The following is a 15,913-nucleotide window of genomic DNA, read 5'->3' on the forward strand; positions in this document are numbered from 1 at the left end:
CCAAATGCCTGGGCGGCCACTTTGGTCTCCGCTTCTTCCCAGCCCGTGCAGCCACCACCCCCCATCCCCCTGGGCACGTGACCGGCCAGACCAATCACAGCTCGGCTCCCGAGGATTAGCCCATTAGTAGATTAGTCCGGGGGAGGCCACCCCGACGCCAACCAGGCTGGAAGTTCCTGGCAGGAGCCCGTGGCCGGGGGTTGTCCCACCTGGTGCTTCCCTGCCCCTCAGCTGCCCTCCTCACCCCCACCTCAGCCCTCACCCTCACCCCTACCTCATCACACCCCTCCTCACCACTCCTGCTTCCCCTCTCCCTCGCCCCGGCCCGAACCCTCCTCCTCACCCCCACCTCACCAGGTACCTCCTCACCCCTCTCTTCACACCCCTCTTCACCACTCCTGCCTCCCCTCTCCTCACCCCTCCTCCTCACCCCCACCTCAGTGCACACCACCCCTCTCTTGGTGTCTCCTCCTCAACCCTCTTACCACCCTCCTCCACCCAGACCCCCCCACCCCCCTCACCCTGCATCATCCCTCCCTCTCACCCTGCCTCACCTCCATCTCACCACTCCTTTCCACCCCCTTCCTTCCTCATCACACTGCTCCAGGCACCTTCTCACCCCTCTGCACCCTGCCCCATCTATGCCGCTTCCCTTCACACCACACCCCTGCCCACCCCACGCCCATCCAGTGTCCCTGGCCCTGTGCACCTGCCCTGGCTTTGGGGAGTGCAGCGTCTGCGGTGACGATGATGCCAGGCCATTGACTTCACTCCTCTTTCCAGGTTTGCAGGTATTTCACTTGGTTTCGTGTTTAAGGGCTACGGAGGATTGTTACGGGACTCTTTTTATTTAATGCAAATACAAGCAATCAATTGGTTTATGAATTTCCAAGTCTGTGCACTTAAAAAAAAGCAGCAGAAAAAGGGGTGGATGAGGTTAATTTGAATTTTCCTGGAAGTGATTGTTAATATTTAGGACACATTTGAATTCGTGGATACCCAAGCATAAAGTTCAGCTTTGCACACGCACTGACTCTCCCAACAGCCGTGGGCAGACCCCGGCCGGGCACAGACAAGCGGGGAATGACACCAACAGACCGGACACGTCCCTTTAGGAACCCACAGCCTTAGGGACAGGAGAGGAGGCCAAGCAAAGAGAGTTACTTGCACAACGCCTGCCTCCCGAGACGGGAGCGGAACCCTGCTCGGGCGGGCGGTGCTCCCCCTGCCGCTCACGCGTCCCCCCACAGACCCAGCGAGCTGTGAGCCTCTCAGGGGAGGGGCGCTGAGTGTGGAACTGTGACCCGCAGTTGCGGTCAGAATTAAAATGCCAGTACTTGGTGGCTTGGGAGACATGTTCCTCCTTTAGGGCCGTTAGTGTTGAGTATTTCCCCGGGGTCACAGCTCACCACAGCTCATCGCTGTCACCGCGCCGCCACGATGTGCCCCGCGCACATTCCTGTGCGCCGATGATAACAGATTTAAGGGAGGGCAGCCTTTTCAAAGGATGGTGGGCAAAACTTTGTGTGTTTGGCAATGGTGGAGACTTAAGGAAGCCACCAGTGTCCAGGGTCGTTTTTGGTTCCGGTTTGATCTTTCTGGGTTAGGGTTCTCCACAGCCGTGCCGGCGGGTGGAGCACACGCTCCGTGACCGAGAACCCACTCTCCTAAGCGGTCGTGACCGAGTCCCTGGGGCCAGTCAGCTAACACGTGTGCCTAACGGAGCAGGGATAGTGACCGGGGCCATTGGAAGACGGCCCTCGGAAAGAGGTTTTCAATTTGTCATTGACAAAGCGAATCAAGCTTCCTAGTTAGCTACAACACGGCTGGAAAGCTCAGCTCCTACTAGCCTGCAAGCCCTTGCCCTCTGCGTCCTTGTGTGACCTTCGTCTCTGCCACAGGAACAGCTCTCTCCGTTTCACTCGTGTTCAAAGAACTCGTGGCAGGCAGTGGTAACCATGGCGACGAAGGCCATAAATTCCTGGAAATCACATTCGCCGTCTCCATCATTGTCCAGAGTTTCCATGACTTTGTCCACCACCTCCTGCTCCTTGATTTCCTAGGAGATAGAAGAGACATTGCCCATCTTGGTTTTAAATGAAGTTTAGAGCCATCAAACCATGATTAATCGTTGGCTCACCTTAATAATTTGTATCAGAAGCAACTTAAGATGTAAAATGCAAAATACCAGAAAGCTTTTTCCTGTGACCAGGGGGCTCTTGGCTGGGCAGAAGCCTCTGGGGGTCCGGGCCTTCTCTTCCACCTTACTTTGAGTCTGCTGGGCCCCAGGCTACTTGAAAAGACTAAATGACACAACCAGGTTCGAAAAACTGCAGCTTGTGCTCCACTATACTTAAAACACACGTTCTAAATAAGCCCGAGCGTGTTGTAAGCAAACATCTTGGAAGAAAAAATGAACTTTTGGTTCCGCCCAAGGTTTTCACTGTTTCTGCGTGTGGAAGTCCTTATTTGTTAACTCCTTGTGTTCTTTTTGCCATTTGAGTTGCTTTCGGGCATCGTGGGACTTTTCCGATGACTCTGCTGCCCAACCCTGAAACCCAGTAAGTGGTGTGAGAGGAGCCAACGCCGTGCAGGGCTACACACGTGGTGGGAACGGCGGGGCACGAAGAGCAAAGAGCATAAGTGCGCCGGTTCGGAATGGCCGGGCCCCGGAGCAAGACAGCCCGCCCGGAAGCGGTCGCGTGTAGCTGGCTGGATACAAAACTGTGAAGGACTGATTCCAGTGGGGTTGGATGGGACCTGGAAACATCTGCCTCAGACAGAGGGGAGCAGTACGCTCTTTCGATCCCATTATAGATTTGCCTCCAGCCTGGAATTACCCTGACAAAACTAGGCCAACAAATGTTCATGACATCTTGATGTGCTTGCCATGAACTATATATCTTTTATAAATTGTGGTTCCCACATGCTAAGTTTTTCCTGTTATAAAATTAATAATTATTGGTAAGTACTTTCACTGTATGTTTGGTACTTGACCGACACTATCTCATTTCATCCTTAGAACAATCCTTGTTACAGAAGAAACTGGGACTTTTGATTGTCAGAAGGTGGAACTGGTGGGAGAACTGAACGTGCAGGTGGCCGACTGCCACTTGAACTTGCGTGCCTGAGAAAACGAGTCTTGGAATCGGCCCCAGAGATGCCCCCTACCCCTAAGCGCACAGGCGCCTCCTCTGACCTGGCGGTGCCATTCACAGCGATGGAGAGTTGGGTCGGGGCGTGGACAGGACAACCCGCCAGCCCTGCTGCTGGACCCTGGGGCTCATCATGCACTGAGAGGCTCAGCTGGCTCCGGACAGGGGCTCTTTGTCACCGTGCAGCCGGGCCGTGTCCTGATGCTCTGGCATCTTCCCCGGAATTAGCTCTTGGTCAGACCTTAGTGCCCTGGTTCATTGTTGGGCCATTTCCTGTGTGTGTGATTGGTCACTTCGGTGAACTTGGTTCTGGACACTAAAGGAAGGTCAGGTGCCAGGTGGATTGCAGTTCAGTGCCTCGAGGGTATGAGACTGGTATGCAGTGGAGACAATGGGTGACTGACCCTCAGGCAGTGGAGATTGCGGGCGGGGAAGTGAGTCCAGGATAGGTATCTGGACCTACTTCCACCACCGGTTTATCGGGACCACTCACACAGCTTCCTAAATTAGGGTCTTTTACTCCATGGATCCCCCTGAAAAGCCCTATAGCCTCCAGAGGGCACAGGGCCCTTCTCATGCCCTCAGTCAAGTAGGCTGTGGCCATTCATTGACGTACCAGGTTGGGTGCCCCAGACGCGGAGGCCGTGTCCTCGGGCTTGTGTCTCTCCCAGTGGCAAACATAGTGCTTACTCAGTCATGTTTGCTGAGTGGATGGCATCCGCTGGCAGATGCTAAACCTGTAGCTAAAGCAAAAACAGTCCTTTCCTCAAATCAAGAGCCTATCTTTAACATCTTTCTTGTATGTTAATTGTGGCCCATGATAAGTCATGAGTATATTTTTCATCCCATTCTGTCATTATTGCTGTAAATCCTTAGATTTTTCATAGAAGAGTCAGCATTATTTGGAACCTGTGCTATTGCCTTTGAAATAGCAGCTTTTCCTTGCTGTTCCTACTATACACAAAACAGATGAAAATGAAAACAGCGGGGTCATCTAAGCTAGCCTCTCTAGTGAGGGTTCAGTTGCACAAACAAGTTTTCAGAAGCATCCTAGGAGTCCTGAAATGTAACTGGAATCACTTTCAGGGAAGCTCAAAAGAGGAAGTGTCCAGGTGGTTTTCTAAGTGGAGAAGAAAATGGCAAACTGTCGATTTTAAAAAGCAAGACTCACCTCTAAAAAATGGGAAAGCTCATTGTTGATGAGCTCCTTGAGTTCAGATTTCTTCAGCTTGTGCTTGTCGCCCTCCCTTCCGGAATATTGATGGAAAACATCAATGAGGGCCACCATGGCCTTCTCCAGCTCAGACATCCTAGGGGTCCACAAAGGAAAGATTCCTTCTCATGCTTTTTGCCTTGTTTGCACACAGAACAGTTAATGCGTTCGCTCTACGGACCTCAACCCAGAGGAGGGGCTGGACTGGCCTTGGCTCATCTCCCCTGCAAGCTGAGAGCAGTTGTCCCGTCTGCCTCTCAGAGCCACTCCTGCCCTCCCCTCCCTTCTCTGTCCCCGTGGCCTCTGGCTTCTGGTTGGGTTTGGCCAATGGGAAACTTCAGCAAAAAGACTGTAGCGCAGGAGTGAGGGAGCCTGGGGGTCGATTCCTGCTTCCTTCGCAGTAGGCCACCCTCTGCCCTTGCAGGGCTCCAAGATGAAGTGACACAGTACAGGGGAGCAGAGCACTGACTGCAAGCTGTTAGAATTATCTAGAAGGAAGTAAGGTGGCCAGGGGCAAAATGAAGCTACAAAAATCAATAGTATTCCTGTATTCTACCAATAGACCATTAGAAAACATGGTAGAAAAAATCCTATTCATAAATTCATAAAGCAACACACACATATTACTTGAGAATAAGTTGAGCAAGAAAAGTGCAGTTTCTTGCAAATGATTCTAAAGATCATAAAAATGCAGGGACTTTCCTTTCTAATAATATATAAATTTAACTCACTTTAAATAAAAATCTTTAAGAGATTTATTTATTTTTTTTTTTTTGATGGGTGAGGAACATGACCAAAAAGCTGCAAAACTGAACTGGAAAAATGAACATGGCAGAATTGCCACAAACATTTTTGAAAAAGATCAATGAAAGATCCACAAAGACCAACCAGAATCAAAAATATATTATAAAGCCATAGAGAGTGAGGCTGGCTCTGAGGCAGGGATGCACAATTGGGGCAGGAGGCTGAGCCACAGCCGGGCACTAGCATTCCCCGCCCCCGCAGTGCTGGGAGCTGCTGTTTCTCTGCAGGTATCAGAGTATGAAACTTCCTACTTCACTCACATGTACCTCAGACCGTGGCCTGCAAGCAGGAAATATCTGTTTAATCCTGGGAATTAGGTACATTTTACAGAGGACGATTTGTCGATTGTTTCAAAAACTGAGACACTCAGCCAGAGAAATTTACCAACCTATGGCCTTGAGTTCCGACCAGGACAAAATCTTTGCTCTATGACAGTTCAAAATAGATCTGAGACTCGGGCCTACAGCTCTGGGGGTACTTAGGGGGGCGAGGGGCAGGTCTGATGAGTAACCCCTCCCCCCAGGTCCCAGAGGGAGAAGCCTCCACATCTGTCTGCCGGGTAGATTATATTCAATTTCTAGATCATTATTTGAAATTATCTGTGACTTTTAAATTCAGATTTCTGTTGATTAAAATGTCCCCCATCAAAAAACAAACAAACAAAATAGATCTGAGAACTACATCTAATTGTGGAAAAATCATTCCCGTGTTGGACATGTCACTTATATCTAGAAAATAAACTGGAAGACATTTTTAAAATTTTATTTATTTCTGATTTCTCAGAGAGAAAGGATTGAGGATTTTTGTCTTGACCTCATCTTTGCTAAAGTCACCCTATTAATAATCAGTATCCTTTTTTTGCCCTACAGTCCCTAAAAGTCAGCTCTATCACACATAGATAGAACAATTCAGATGGATTAAAATCTTTTAACATGTCATTCTTTCTTATCCTTTACATTCAGGTTTTCAATTATCGATTTTGTTTTTTGGAAACAAAACAAGAAACCCAAGAAACTTTTGCATCATTCTGATACTTCACAAAGTCTGTGATACGTCAGGGAAGGAGAGCTTAAATTATTTTTTTGTGAAGTATGTATGACTAGTGGGATTTTTTTTTTTAAGTTTATTTATTTATTTTGAGAGAGAGAGAATGCAAGCAAGGGAGGTGCAAAGAGAGAGGGAGAAAGAGAGAATCCCAAGCAGGCTCTGCGCTGTCGTCTTGGAGCCCAGTGCGGGGCTTGAACTCGTGAACCATTAGATCACGACCTGAGCTGAGCTGAACGCTCAACCAACTGAGCCACCCAGGCACCCCTAGTGGGATTTTTTTGAAGGAAAGGCATAAAACATATTGCATATGTTTGAAAACTCCATATAATGTAATTTTCTTCATAACCACACTACAATTTTTTTTCCTTTTAAATTCTTCCTTTTGCTAAGAAACAATGGATGGTTTAAAGCTTATCTTTTAAGAGAAATGGAAATCAAATATCCATATTTCCTTTCCACTTAGTTCCATGAATGTTATTCTTGCATTAATTTGCCTCTTATTCCTGCATTAATCTTTTTACGTGGAAAGCAAGAGGCGTCTGGGCTTTAACTCCTTTTGGAAGGACACAACACACAGGATGTGGTGAGGGGCTCCCCCCGCCCCCCAGGGAAGCGGCCTACCTCCCTGAGAAATTCTAAGACTGAAGAAATTAAACCCACCAAAACTCTTTGACCGAGATTGTAATTTACTTGTAAAGACCTCCCAATTGGCATGTAATTTCTGGGTGGTGTCCAGGGGGACCCTGGCATTTCCTTGTTGAGGGAAGACTGAGAAGCGGTTGCAAACCCAGGACTCAAGCAACAGGAAAGGAAAGCACTTGTTTCTGAGTAGGGCTGACCTCACTCTGCTTGCCAGTCATGCTCAGCAGAAACCCTGCTCTTCAGAGAGTTAGGGAAGAAGCAACATTTGTTAGTACCTCTGCGGAAATGTCAGCAGCCACCTCGAGCCACTGTCCTTGAGGGTTCTCTGATTTGCGGTGTAAAACTCAGGCAGAGTGAACCTCTGGCTGCCTAGAGTTGACGCATTCATGTCCACAAAGCAGTAATAAGGGAAGGAAAACTAAGATAAAAACCGAGACTTATGGCAAACCATAAGAGGCTCTTAAATACAGAGAACAAACTGACGGTTGATGACGGTGGGGGTGGCGGAGGGTGGGGGGGTTAAGTGGGGCATGGGGGTTAAGGAGGGCACTTTTAGGGATGAGCACTGGGCGTCATATGTCAGAGATGAATCTCTGGGTTCTGCTCCTGAAACCGAGACCACACTGGATGTTAACTAACTTGCATTTAAATTTAAAAAGAAAAAAAGCTCCCCACGTATGAAATGCTGCCAATCATCCGAAAAGGGCTTTCCAACCTACACCTAGTTCCCACCCCACCCCACCCTCTCGGTTCCCTCAGGTTCTCCCTGAGTGTCCTCACGTCAGTGGCTCCTGGTGGCCGCTCCTGTCACCTCCTGGCTGTGGCGTCCAGAGTGGCAGGAGTGTTGTGGGGCGCCTCTTATTCCTCCTGGGCGGTGGGGCGCGGCGCTGCAGGCCCGGGCAGCCAATGGGGGTGGTGGGTGGGGGTGGGGGCAGCTGGCGGCCAGGCCCGCACACAGGGCCGCTTTGACCGGCGGCCACCCGGGGACTCGCTGGGGAGCCAGGACTGCGCTTGGGCCAAGGAAGAAAATGGCCCGTGGGGCAGGAAGTAGAGAGTCAGCTTTTTGTGCTATTTTTTAATTTATACATGAATACTGATGTTCCTCTAAAGGCAAGGTTGGGGGTGGGGCGAGGAGAGAGACCGAGTAATTGATTCAAACAAAGCAAATGTGCAGCCAAGACCGTGGCGCTTCCAAGGACAGGCTGAACACAAGGACGAAGGGCCCGCGGGCTGCTTTCCAGCGGAGAGGCCCCTGCGCCGTCTGCTGCCTCCCAGCCTTCCTCGCCCCCACTCGCCCCGGCCACCCCAAGGCGCCTGGACAGCAAACCCTCCCCCCTCCCCCCCCCCCCCCCCCCCCCCCCCCACTGAGAATGGCTGCTCCAGAAACACATGGCAAAGCAGATCCCTGATATTTGAGGATAACAGCCTCATTTAATGTGATGGAGGACACTCTCCAGGTGCACCCCAAGGCCTCCTCCCTCACCCTGGGGCGACCTCACAGACTGTCAGCCTCTGTTTTGCAGAGAGGTGCTGCTGGTGCTCCCCTCTCTGGGGCCTCACAGCAGCCACAGGAAAGCGGATCCAGACCCCCTGCTGTCCTCAGCTCTACCCTTCCTGAGTTGTTTCCAAGTGGAAACCCCAAAGGCAGCCGCTCCTTTAACCAAATTACATAGAAAGCCGTGGCCTCAAACTCCTCAAAGGACATCTGAATCAGAATCAGGGCCCTTCTGCTGACTCAGGCTCACAGCCGCCACGTTCGAAGGATCAGGACGCAAGATGTCCGTGGTCACAGCTGTTGTGTTGTCATCTGTTTTACCAGGAAATTCTTGACTATTCGACACCTGGAAGTATGTCCTGGAAACAGCACTGAGCTGCGAGCCTTGGGGCTTGAGCTGTCCCGTCCTAGACCCCCAGCCTGCACCCACACTTGCATGAGGTAGGCTCTGAGTGGTGTGGTTTGATCCTATGTCCTCGGCTGCCCCACAGGTTGATGCCTGGTGAAGGGTCACATGCATGTGTGTTGTGTAAAGCAAGGGCACTGGGTGGTATGTGCCAGGCACTAGGCAGGGGTTCACCCTGTGTGCACCCTTCAGTGTACACAGAACAGCTTCAGCCCACTCCTGCAGAGAAAAAAGGAGTTTGGAATCTATTCATTCAACTACTGGACGCCTGAGCAAGGGGCCTGCCCTCTGGATACACACGGCACAGCCTCCTGGGACAGCCAAGTGGGACTTGCGCCTACTGTGTTTCAGGCTCTGTGGGAGCAGAGTTGGGGGAGAGGGGTGCCAGGGCTCACAGGCTGGGAGAGGTTCCACCCTCTGGGTGAGAGGGGCTTTCAAGTGCTATGGGGCCCCCGTGGTGGCACCCTGTACCCACCCACAGGACCTCACAGACACAAGACTTCACAAGAACAGGGGAGGGTGCATGTGACCTCACCAGCTGTCAGCACCACCTCTTGACAGAGGAGATACTTAGGGCAAATTAAAACCATCCTGGGAGAGGGATGCTCATGGCCCTCATCCACAAGGTTGTCTGGGGCCCACGGTTCCTCCTTGGCCTTCACACTTCCAGATGACCCTGGCCCCCTCTCCCAATTCCCCGACTTGGGGTCTCATCTCATTGGACTGGACCCCTGGTCTAGTCACATGTGACCTGCACATCCAGTCCCTACCCCTGCATTCCACAGGAGAGCCCTGCACTAAAGCAATGAGAATTATGCTCTTGAGTAGAACATGTAGGAAGCTCTTCATAGCCTACAGATGACCATGTGAGATGGTGCCTTTGGGACAGGCTTCCTGAATCTCAGTGGGGTGATGGCAGAGGGGCATACCAGTAGTCAGGATGCTTTGGTCCATGGAGATCTTTGGCAGTGGTTGTCTGATTACAGTGTCCCTGGGAATGAGACAGATGCACAGCCTACTCAAGCAGTCCTTAACCCACACGACAGGAAAAACTCCAGCTCTGGTAATCAAAACCTGACTTGAATCACCAGTGTGGAGAATCGCAGCCTGTCTCCCAAGTTTCCAGACTTAAGTTGGGTTGGACCCCGAGTCTCTTGATTGAAGATGAGGCCAGGTTCCCTTGAGACGAGGCCCTGTACTTACTGCCAGTACACATTAAGAACCTTCATTTATACCTTCCCCAAGGGACCTGCAGCTACTCGCAAATGTGACCACACAGTGGAAACATTTAGATCTGAAAGGAAACACTTAGACCTCTCCACGGGTTATGAGATATGGGCTCTGAGTTGGTCCTAATTCCTGGGCCAACAAAATGGCACCATGGCCCACTAGTCCATGTAGGAATTCGTGGTGGTCAGGTGATAGAGTCTTAACTAGACCAGCTCACAGTGGGCCCGGGAGGTGCACCTGAAAGTATAATCGAAACAGACACAGTTGGCCACTGGCAGAATGCCCTCACTGGCCCTCTTACATACCAGCTGAGGACCATTACGACAGGCAAAGCTAGGGGAACATTCCTAGAACTTCCCCTTCTTATCGTGACAGTAAACTGAGAAACACTGCACCCCTGGGAGAATTCAGAGATGAATGCCGTTCTCAAAGAGTTGACATAAGAAGGGGTGGTGATACTAAGCACAAACCCATTTCACTTGCCAGTGTGGCCTGTGCAGACAGCATATGGATTAGGGAGAATGGGGACTGTCGCAAATGTGGTCAGCTGGTGGCTTCAGCTGCTGTGCCAGATGCAACATCTCTCCTGGAGAAGATCATCACAGGCCCTGGCACTGGGCATCTGTTTCTCAAAACCAATGTTAAGACCCACCAGAAATAGTTTGCTTTTACCTGGCAGGCTGCAGGCAGACCCTCACAGCATTGCCTCAGGGATACATCCGCTCTCCTGCTCAATGCCAGAGTATTGTCTACGGAGACCTTGACCAGCAGCACACTGGTCCACTCTACTGAAGACAGGACGCTGACTGGGTCTGATGCCTTCGTAAGACATCTGCAAACTGGACGGGGGGAGAGAAGGCCCCCAAAATCTTTAGGGGCCACCACCTCAGTGAAGTTCCAGGGGTGGTGTCAGTGCTCTGGAGCGTGTTGGAGAACCCCCGGGCACCACCTGCTGGGAAAAGAGGCATAACATTTGGTTGAGGTTTGGGGGCTTTAGACATGACATATACTACACGTGCGTGTGCTACTTCCATCCATGAGGCTGGCATTTCCGGTGGGGACCAGAGCAAGTTTAGGCTGCAGGCCAAGCTGTGTTACCATTGGTTCAGAGGATCCTGCAGATCTGATGATATTTGAAGTGTCTCTGGCACATGTGGATGCAACGCGGACCCTCTGACAAGCGCTGATAGGAGGGTCCTTCTAGGATTTTGAAGCAAGTCTGTGTCTTGTTTGGCAGCTAGCTATTCCCATTTTGAGAACATATTCTCAGGGGCACTTGGCTGGTTCAGTCGGTTGAGCGTCGGACTTCGGCTCAGGTCATGATCTTGAGGTTTGTGAGTTTGAGCCCCGCGTCAGGCTCTGTGCGGACAGCTCGGAGCCTGGAGCCTGCTTTGGATTCTGTGTCTCCCTCTCTCTGCCCCTCCCCCACTTGCAGTCTGCCTCTCTCTCTCTTTCTTTCTCTCTCTTTCTCTCTCTTTCTCTCTCAAAAACAAACAAACAAACATTAAAAAAAATTTTAAAAAGAAAAAAAGAACAGCTTCTGGTTTGCTGTTAGACCTCAGTGGAGACTGAACACCTAACCCTGGGACATCAGGAAACCATGCAGCTCAAGTGCTGTCTGATCCACGTCGCCATAAGTCTGGGTGTGTGTAACAGGAGCATATTATCGAATGGAAATGTCTAGGAGGCATGAGCAGGTGGCTCTGAGTCCTTGGACACCAAGTCCTGTTGCATTGCCTCCTTTTTCTCAATCCATGTCTGTGGACTCCTGGGGTATTTCTTTCTTTCTTTTTTTTTAAAGTTTATTTATTTATTTTGAGAGAGTCAGAGACAGTGAGCACGGGAGGGGCAGAGAGAGAGAGGGAGAATCCCAAGCAGGTTCTGCACTGACCGTGGGCTTGAACTCATGAAACTGTGAGACCGTGACCTGAGCTGAAATCGACAGTTGGAGGCTTAACCGACTGAACCCCCCAGGTGCCCCTCCTGGGGTATTTTTACAAGCTGTTGACTATGACAGAAGACGCTTGTGCTGGCTCACAGGTGCGTGCGTGTGCCACGCTGGCACCACCTGAACTGGATGGATACAGAGCGGCACCCCGCTCAAGGCTCACCCTGAGGGACAGTGGTAAAGGAGTCCTCTCATGACAGAACTTTGAGCCGTGCCTGTGGTTGTCCACTATGTCTGGAGTGAGCCGTGGCCAGAGCGTGGATCTGTATCCATTTGGGGGCAGTTGCTAGTGATTTGGTTGGTCGGCAACTTGGAAGGAACAGGATTGGAAAATCGGTGACAGGAGGCCCTGGGGAAGGCCTGTGGATGGACCTTTGTTGAGGAGCAGTCTGTGAACACACAGCAGTCTGTGCCCACTTTGTCGAGGGGCAGTCTGTGAACAGCCAATGCCCGCCGATGGGCGTGCGCTGCAGAAGGGTCTCCTCATAATCAGAAGGAAAATGATCAGCCCCGTGTGTGTCAGCCAGCTCTCGCCCCAGCCATGCCAGGGCTTGCTCCATGTGCCCGTGAACAGAGTGGCCACGTGGCAGGGGTGGAGGCGTGCGCATGCTCGACAACATGGACTCCCCCTCACCGAAGCTGCCCCAGCTCCTGCCGCCCCCAGGTGTCTGGTCTGCCAACACCGAGCCCTGCGGTGAGCCGCCAGGCGCCTGGTGGCCGGTTACACTGGGCCTCTTCCATCACAGACGGGGCAGAGACTTGTCCTCACTGGAATAGATGTATGTTCTGGGTATGGATTTGACTTCCCTCCACTGTATTGTTTCTGCCAGCACCAAAACCCATGACATCACGAAAGCCTTATCTACTGTAATGGCGTTCTGGACAGCACTGGGTATCATCAAGGAACTGATTCCACAGCGAGGAAAATGCCACGATGGGCTCAGGCCCGTAAGATTCACTGGTCTTGTCCCATGTCCACTAACTCAGAAGTGGCTGACAGTGAAAGGTGAGACAGCTTCCTGAAGAGTCAGTTAAGGGAGGTAACATCCTGAAAGGATGGGTTCTATCTTATCGGATGCCACACACACTTGGAATCAGGGTCCATTATGTGCGGCTGTGTCCCCATTGCCGGGATGTGCAGGTCTGGGAATCAAGAGTTGGAAGTACAGGTGTCCCTCTCATTAGTGCACTTCATGACCTACTTGCAGAATTTTTGTTTCTTGTCCTGGCAACTTTGAGATGGTTTGGAGATCTGTCTCCAGAGCGGAGTGCTTCCTCAGGGGTCATAGCAGTGGTCCCACTGAATTAGAAGCTGGGACTGCCACCTAGCCACTTTGGGCTCCTTATGCCTCTAAACTGTCAGGCAAAAAAAAGGGTTAATCCACTAGCCTCAGTGATTGATCCCAATCATGGAGGGGAGAGTCAGAGAGGAGAGTCTGGTTACCTACACAGTAGCGGCAGGGAGGACTGGGGACACAGGACATTTGCTGGGACATCTCTCAGTACTTCCATGACCACCAGTAGGGATTCCTGGAAAACTACAGCAACCAAAAAATAAAAATAAAGCAGGACTATTGAGGACCCGGGCCCTTCAGGGATGAAGGTTTGGGTCATCCTACCAAAATAAGGAATCCAGAACAGGTTCCTGCTGAGGGCCAAGGACATATGGAATGGGTAGTTGAAGAAGGAAGCCATGAGTGTCAATGGTGACCTTGTGACCGGTTACATAAATAGGCCTGTAGAAGCTGGCACAGCGTTTGCTTGTTACCCACACGTGTTTATTTACCAACCTTTTTCTTCTTTCTCCTTCCCATTTTTTATTTTACAAACAAGCTGTTGGAGGATAGCATTTCATTACTCTTTAGGTAACTGAATTTTCAGTGGAACCCTGACTGAACTTGGGGGGTAATTAATAGAGCCAGAGATGGGCACAATGACCGCCCTGGGACTGTGCACCTTCTCATTTGGAGAAGAACCACCAGTAACAGAATCGGTTGTGTCTTTTAAGGTAGAAACAGAGAAGCACTCAATTGTTGCCAGGGGTCCCCATGCATGTGGGTTGCTGCTGATGGATGCTGAGTCGACGAATGGCCGGACTTGCCCGTCATTGTCCACCTCTCTGGCCGCCTCAGTGTTTGTGTGCTGCTCGCGGCCCGGCCCTCCTCTGCACACCTGCTGAGTTCGGCAGAGAGGGCTTTAGCAGGGGCTTCTCCTCCTGCTCCTTGTGGGGCGGGTCTCGCTTTGTCTCAGTCCTGCTTCCGTGTCCTTTACAGCATCTGATGGTGCCCAGCCCCGTGTCCAGAGAGGACAGCCCTCGGTGACTCAGCAGCCTGGCCTGGACCCGGTGGTTACTTTGCCCTGGGTCTCTGACACGGACGCTGTAGAACTTGTGCTCACAGCAGCTCGCCACCCCTCTGCGTGTCCCCCGGCCCTCCTCAGCCTGCCTGTGCCCTGGAGGTCTCCTCACCTTCTTGGAACTGTCACTGCACAGCTCAGGCTTCCACCCCAGCGTCCTCTGTGCACCTACCCAGCAGCCTGGGTTCTCCTGTCCTCCACAGGGGTGTGTCAAGGACTGGGGAGCGCTGTGATTTTACCCTGCTTGTGAGCTAAGGACATAGCGTGTCATTGTTTCAGAGATGTCGGTGGGCGGCCCACGGTTCTGGGTCGGAGATTGCTCATGGGCGCATCAGCAGCCACAGCCTTATGTTCGCGTTGGTTCTGTGCTCCCAAGTCCACAGCTGCGATGCAGATAGGCCAGGATGAGGGTGCGCTCACGCAGGGGTTGTGTTCGCAGAGGGCGCCCTGAGCCTGAGTGGCTCTCTGCCCTCATTTGGAGTGGCGAGCAGACGACCCTGCCTCGTCCCTCCTCGGGGTGCCCCCTGCAGCGCTGGCACGAGGCCGGGGCGGAGAGTGGCCAGGGCCTTGCATGCTTGTGCTGGCAGTGACACGCGGGGCCCCATGGGCTGTGGACCGGCTCCAGCTTGGGCAGCCAGCCAAGCCCAGCCTTGGGCAAGGGTCTTTGTCGGTCTGTCTTCCTTTGGACGCTTGCTCTCCCTCATCCCTGGGGAGCCCTTGAGATTTCTCTGTGTAGTTACTTTGTTGTTGTACTTTCATAATTCTTTACATCCACTTGGACCCAGATCGATGCACTAGGTAACCATAAAAATTTAAATGTTTATTAATTTTTTACTATTATATCAGGCTAAGATGATTTCAAAGTAAAAAATTTTAAAGATATTGTATGGAGAGAGTAAGCTTAGCAGAAGGGACAAAATGGAGGAAAACAACAGCACTGTGCCTGAAACCAGTAGCCAGTTTTTTTTTTTTTTTTTAATTAAAAAAAAAAATTTTTTTTTCAACGTTTATTTATTTTTGGGACAGAGAGAGACAGAGCATGAACGGGGGAGGGGCAGAGAGAGAGGGAGACACAGAATCGGAAACAGGCTCCAGGCTCTGAGCCATCAGCCCAGAGCCTGACGCGGGGCTCGAACTCGCGTACCGCGAGATCGTGACCTGGCTGAAGTCGGACGCTTAACCGACTGCGCCACCCAGGCGCCCCTGTAGCCAGTTTTTTAATGTATAAAATCCCCCAACTGATGTGCTATGATCTGTATTTTACCGATAGAACATGTCTGACACCACATATACGTTTTTTTCCCTACATTGACCGGTTCTCTGACAACGGCTGCGTGTCTTACCGTTCGGTTCGGTTCTCACACAATCTGCCTGGAGTTCGCACAGACATCACAGGTTAGGGGCTCAGTCCCACAAGACTGCCCAGGACCACACATACTTCTGACTGACTGCCTATAAACCGGGGGCTCCCACGACCCCCTCCTCGGGTTCAGTACTTTGCTAGAACGACTCAGGAACAGAGAAATGGAAGAGGTGCACAGGGCGAGGTATGCGGTGGGAAGGGCCCAGAGCTTCCCCGCCCTCTGGATGCATCCCCCTCCCCACACCTCCATGTGTT

The 15,913-nt window shown here is 51.5% G+C and overlaps 2 protein-coding genes across 6 annotated transcripts in view; one reads left to right on the forward strand and one right to left on the reverse strand.

Moving 5' to 3' along the window:
• Positions 1-156: 156 nt before the first annotated feature.
• PRMT2 (protein arginine methyltransferase 2) overlaps positions 157-15,913 on the forward strand; it is a 72,704-nt gene continuing 56,947 nt past the window's right edge. The window contains exons 1-2 of one of the 4 annotated variants that reach the window (XM_086676232.1): positions 157-791; positions 8,681-8,797. The gene's annotated coding sequence lies outside the window, so the exon portion shown is untranslated. The remainder of the gene's footprint in view (positions 792-8,680; positions 8,798-15,913) is intronic. The other 3 variants (XM_086676237.1, XM_086676233.1, XM_086676235.1) reach the window with 3 other exon arrangements.
• On the reverse strand, positions 828-7,797 carry S100B (S100 calcium binding protein B). 2 transcript variants are annotated; one of them, XM_086676240.1, is made up of 3 exons: positions 7,642-7,797; positions 4,327-4,465; positions 828-2,059 (listed from the first exon to the last, which is right to left on the reverse strand). In XM_086676240.1, exons 2-3 carry the CDS (start codon positions 4,462-4,464, stop codon positions 1,919-1,921), a joined length of 279 nt encoding a protein of 92 aa, XP_086532366.1. In that variant the 5' UTR covers position 4,465; positions 7,642-7,797; the 3' UTR covers positions 828-1,918. The 2 variants fall into 2 exon arrangements, with proteins under 2 accessions (XP_086532366.1, XP_086532365.1); XM_086676239.1 differs by having other exon boundaries at positions 7,604-7,744.

The sequence above is a fragment of the Puma concolor genome, chromosome C2 (genome assembly GCF_028749965.1).
Source record: "Puma concolor isolate L17-30 chromosome C2, mPumCon1.1.hap2, whole genome shotgun sequence".
In the NCBI taxonomy this organism is placed as follows: Eukaryota; Metazoa; Chordata; class Mammalia; order Carnivora; family Felidae; genus Puma; species Puma concolor.

Bases quoted from the DNA above. Each gene is read 5' to 3' on its own strand.
- S100B (XM_086676240.1), bottom strand. From the start codon at position 4,464: ATGTCTGAGCTGGAGAAGGCCATGGTGGCCCTCATTGATGTTTTCCAT. The intron at 2,060-4,326 runs GTGAGTCTTGCT...TCTATCTCCTAG, and splicing joins AGCTTTCCCATTTTTTAGAG to GAAATCAAGGAGCAGGAGGT.